Source organism: Penaeus vannamei, chromosome 15, assembly GCF_042767895.1.
Source record: "Penaeus vannamei isolate JL-2024 chromosome 15, ASM4276789v1, whole genome shotgun sequence".
Taxonomy (NCBI): domain Eukaryota; kingdom Metazoa; phylum Arthropoda; class Malacostraca; order Decapoda; family Penaeidae; genus Penaeus; species Penaeus vannamei.
In genome coordinates, this window is record NC_091563.1 from 15,780,840 (window position 1) to 15,785,839 (window position 5,000).

Genomic DNA, 5,000 nt, shown 5'->3' on the forward strand with positions numbered 1-5,000 from the left:
CTCCTATTTCCATTTCCATTCCCATTTCAATTTCTATTAACATTTCCATTTCCTTTCCTATTTCCATTTCCATTCCAATTCCCACTCCTATTTCCATTCCCATTCCCGCTCCAATTTCCATTCCCACTCCTATTTCCATTCTCATTCCCACTCCAATTTCCATTCCCACTCCTATTTCCATTCCCATTCCCGCTGCAATTTCCATTTCCATTGCTATTCCCGCTCCTATTTCCATTTCTATTCCAATTCCCACTCCTATTTCCATTCCCATTCCCGCTCCTATTTCCATTTCTATTCCCATTCCCATTCCCGCTCCTATTTTCATTTCCATTCCTATTCCCATCCCCGCTCTCATTTCCATTCCCATTCCCATCCCCGCTCTCATTCCCATTCCCATCGCCACCCCTGCCATTCTTCCACCACCGTCTCCACGCCCACCGAAAGAAATCGCCGAACATCAATGGAATCACCGCCATTTATTACAGCTATTGCTGCATTTTCTATTTGTTTATCTCTCTCTCTTTCTATCTCTCTCTCTCTATCTATCTATATGTATCTATCTATCCCCCCTTTCTCTCTCTCTCTCTCTCTCTCTCTCTCTCTCTCTCTCTCTCTCTCTCTCTCTCTCTCTCTCTCTCTCTCTCCTTGTACCTGAACGAATGAGGAACAACAGAAATCCTGAAATTACAGGAATTACACCGTTTTGTTGCAGAGTAAAATCAAACCTGCAACGCAATGCAACCCTTACTATTGCTTTCCATTTTCGACCAAAAAAAGGAGGTCAAGATTTCGTGAAGAATATAGACCACCTGCAAACGAGTTCATCAGGAATAAGCCACGCCTTCTTGCTGAAGGTCCGTTTCTTAGGAGGTTTGACCCTACCTGACCTACTCTCTCGCCTTGCTCTCGGCTCCTAAACCTCTAGCCAACAGCTGAGGGAATTCCTTGCCGACGCCCATGCCCTCTGTTGTAAGAGTGAAGAGGCTGTTGTTATGTGTAATGTTAGCGAGTCTGATGGAGTGTTGTTTATTGGTGGGAGAACTTTGCTTACGCTTCCGTGTTTGGTTATCGGCCAAACCTAACCTAAAGTAATTTGATATAATCCAACCAAGCCTTATTTAATATAATCTAACCTAGCCTAACCTAACCTAAACTAGTTTAATATAATCCAACCTAGCCTAATTTAATATAATCTAACCTAGCCTAACCTAACCTAACCTAGCCTAGCCTAGCCTAGCCTAGCCTAGCCTAGCCTAGCCTAACCTAACCTAACCTAACCTAACCTAACCTAACCTAACCTAACCTAACCTAACCTAACCTAACCTAGCTCAGTTTCAGCTCAGCTTCTAGCTTCAGCTTAGCCTAGCCTAGCCTAACCTAACCTAACCTAACCTAACCTAACCTAACCTAACCTAACCTTACCTACCTACCTTACCTAACCTAACTAATCAACTGAACCTAGCCTAACCTAACCTAACCTAACCTAACCTAACCTAACCTAACCTAACCTAACCTTACCTTACCTTACCTTACCTTACCTTACCTTACCTAACCTAACCTAACCTAACCTAACCTAACCTAACCTAACCTAGCCAAGCCTAGCCTAGCCAAGCCTAGCCTATGTGGAAAGGTATGAATGAGAACGAATATCTTCACAATACAAGAGGTGTATTTAACCGGTTTCGATTATATCGATATAATCGAAACCGGTTAAATATATCTCTTGCATTGTGAAGATATTCGTTCTTATTCATACCTTTCCACATTTGTCAACATGAATACGTTTCTAACCTAGCCTAACCTAACCTAACTTGACCTATCTAACCTAAGATTACAGAAGGCCCGTCCCAATTGAATAATCACATAAATATACATATACTCAGGAATGAATGCATGTCTGTCTAACTGATAAAATTTATGAGTCGGGACTCGCACAATTTCAACAAAATGGCCGTAGGTCTCGTTTTTAAAGCTTTTTGTTTCTCTGTCTGTTTCTAGGTTCTGTATCTCAATCTTGCTCTCGATCTATTTGCATTTGTCTGTTCTGTCTTTCTCTCTGTATGTCTGTCTGTCTACCTAACTGCCTGTCTACCTGTCTGCCTGCCTCCCCCCCTCTCTCCCTCTCCCCCTTCCCTCCCCCTCCCTCCTCCCTCCCCCTCCCTCTCTCTCCCTCTCTCCCTCCCTCCTTATCACCCTCTTTTAGCCTAAATGAATAGTCTTACACAACATCATCACCCAACCACTCACTATTTTTGCACTTCCCGTTCACAAGAACAAAATTACCCCGTTTAACAAGGTACTTTAAGGGCTCGAGAACTGGCTTTCTACCTGTGTATGTGTGAACGCGTCCAACTTGTCTCTGTGTGTTAAATATACTTACACACACACAGATATATAAATGCATGTATGAATATAGGCGTCATCTCACCTTTCTTTGTGTGGGGGTAGGTCATGTCTGGGAGCCCCTTACCCCCCTACCCCCCTACCCCCACCCCCCGACTTACATCCCAGGAGCAAGCAAAGGGAGACTGACCAATTTTAGAAACGTTTTTAAGGTCAAACAGGACGGGTATTTCGAAAAGGGCGGCTCTGAGGTCAATCTGAAGTACTTTGTGCAATGACCTGAATTTGCTGTACCTCGGATTGACTTTTAAATAGTCTGATTTTACAGTATGATGATGATGACGGTACCTTCAAACTTGTACCGCCAATAATTTTGTCACTACATTGATGATTATTTTTAAGAATGTAGAGAGACTAATCCAGTGATTAAAAAATATATAATAGATAAGTGAATAACAAAATTTTGTAATGATACTCTGTGTATGTGCGTATGTTTGTGTGTGCGTCTATGTGTGTATGTTATCGCAATGTAGTGGGTAGAAATGTGAATATTTCATCTAGAAGTGCATTCAGGCAAAACCGTTGGATAATCCAAATCAAGAGAATCTTAGAGATATGGTATAAAAAATATAGGAAAGAACTAGACCAAATTCCGGGGAGGGGGGAGGGTGGGGCATAGTACCCCCTCCCCCACCCCCAAAGCCCCGTCCAAATGCCGTTAGGCAGAAATACGTTTTGTATTTGTTTTCATATATATTCATGATTCTGTTTCATATATTTTCTTTTGTTTGTATTTGTTTCTTTTATGGATTCATGTATTTGTTTTTTGTTTTTTATCTATGCATCTATTTTGTATCTATGGTCCCTTGGCAGGCTTCGGATGGTAACAACTGCCCTCTCCCATTTGCTTCTAGCGTGCTTATGTGTCTGTGTGTATGCGTGTGTGTGTTTGTGTGTGTGTGTGTGTGTGTGTGTGTGTTTGTGTGTGTGCGCGCGCGCGCGTGTGTGTATGCGTGTGTGTGTTTGTGTGCGCGTGTGTGTGTGTGTGTTTTTGTGTGCGCATGTGTGCCTGTGTGCTTGTGTAAGTGTGTGTGCACATGTGTGTGTGCCTGTGTGTTTGTGTATGCGCGTGTGTGTGTCTGTGTTTGTTTCCGTGTGGATTTTTTTCTGTTCTAATATTATAGTAATTTATCATACATTTTAATCCTCTATGACTATCTGGCAGCGTTTGTCCTTCCCTTGACATCATGTAAAGTATTTAATTTATATTTTTTCGTGTATGCCGACAGATAAAAACAACAGTTTGCGACACTAAAAAAATCAAGAAAAATAAGTAAAAACAAGTTTGCAACTAACTCGGATCAAACGACAAACACCAATACATTAAATTACAATTAAAAGAAAATGGAAGCGAACTTTCCAAAATGATGTTCGTCGACACGCCCCTCTACCCCCCCCCCTCCCCCCTCCCCAGGACCCAGCGGCACCCATACAATGGATGTTGAATGAAGCGCCGTCAGCCACTTAGGTCATTAGGATGCGTGATTAGTTTTTCTCTCCTTCTCTCTCTATCTCTTTCTCTTTCTTTTTCTCTTTTTTTCCTCTTTTTCTCGTTCTTTCTTTCGTTTTATTTATATTTCTCAGTTTATCTCCTCTCCTTTCCTCTCTCTTTCTCTCTCTCATTCGAAATTCTTTGAAAACAAAAACAAGATCGAAGGAGGAAGAGAGGGAATGAAAGAGGAAGAAGAGGGTGAAAAAAAAAAAGAATAGAAGGAAGGAAAGAGGAAGAAGAAAACAATAGAAGCAAGAGAAGAGGAAGAAAAAAAATAGAAGTAAGAAAAGAGAAAGAAGAGGAAGAAGAAGAAAAAGAATAGAACGAAGAGAGGTGAGAAAAAGGGGGTTTCACATCAATGGCAATGACACTGCATAATGCCAGGCTTTTTAACACGTGTACAGGCCTATGGCTATGCCTTACGGGACCGATAATGGAATATCTTCTGCTCATTAACTCCATTTTCTGTGAAAGCCAGAGGGCGGGTTTTAACGGAGCAGATCAAAAGGTTATTCCCGCAGTTTTCTTATCTCTTTCTTTGCCTGCAGTTTTCTTATCTCTTTCTTTCTTTCCTTTATTGTATTTCTTTTAAATGGTTCTTTCCCTTTTCTGTGCTTTCTTTTTCTCTTCCCGCTACGTCTTTCGTCTTACTTTTTTTCTTCTTTCTTTTATTAATTTTTCAGTCCGTTAGTTATATCAGTTCTCTTTCGTGTCTTTCCTCTCTCTTTCTCTTCGATCTTCCACTTCCCCCTTCTACCTTCTCCTTCTTATTCTCTCTTTCCCTTCCCTCTTCTCCTTTCTCCCTCTTTCCTTACCTCTTCATCCCCCTCTTCCTCTCCTTCCCCTTCTCTCAGCTCCCTTTCTCTCTTCCCTCATATGCCCTCTCCCTTCTCCCCTTCCACCTCCCCCCTTCTCTCCTCCTTTATCTTCCTTTCTTTCTCCCTGTTCATACTCCATCTCCTTCTTCCACCTCCCCTTGTCTCTCTCTCCTCTCCTCGTCGTTTCTCATCTTCTCCTCTCCTCCTCTCCTTCCATTTCTCCTCCTCTCCCTCCCCTCTTTCTTCCCTCTTCCCTTCTCTTCCTCTCCTCTCTGACATCCCTCCAC

The 5,000-nt window shown here is 42.1% G+C and overlaps 2 protein-coding genes across 2 annotated transcripts in view; both read right to left on the minus strand.

Moving 5' to 3' along the window:
* LOC138864111 (uncharacterized) overlaps positions 1-373 on the minus strand; it is a 414-nt gene extending 41 nt beyond the window's left edge. The window contains exon 1 of the mRNA XM_070130150.1: positions 1-373. This exon is cut by the window's left edge and continues 41 nt beyond it. Coding sequence (XP_069986251.1) covers positions 1-373 — 373 coding nt within the window.
* Positions 1-5,000, minus strand: part of LOC113812993 (uncharacterized) — a 124,327-nt gene that overhangs the window by 88,548 nt on the left and 30,779 nt on the right. The gene's annotated exons all lie outside the window — the stretch shown is intronic.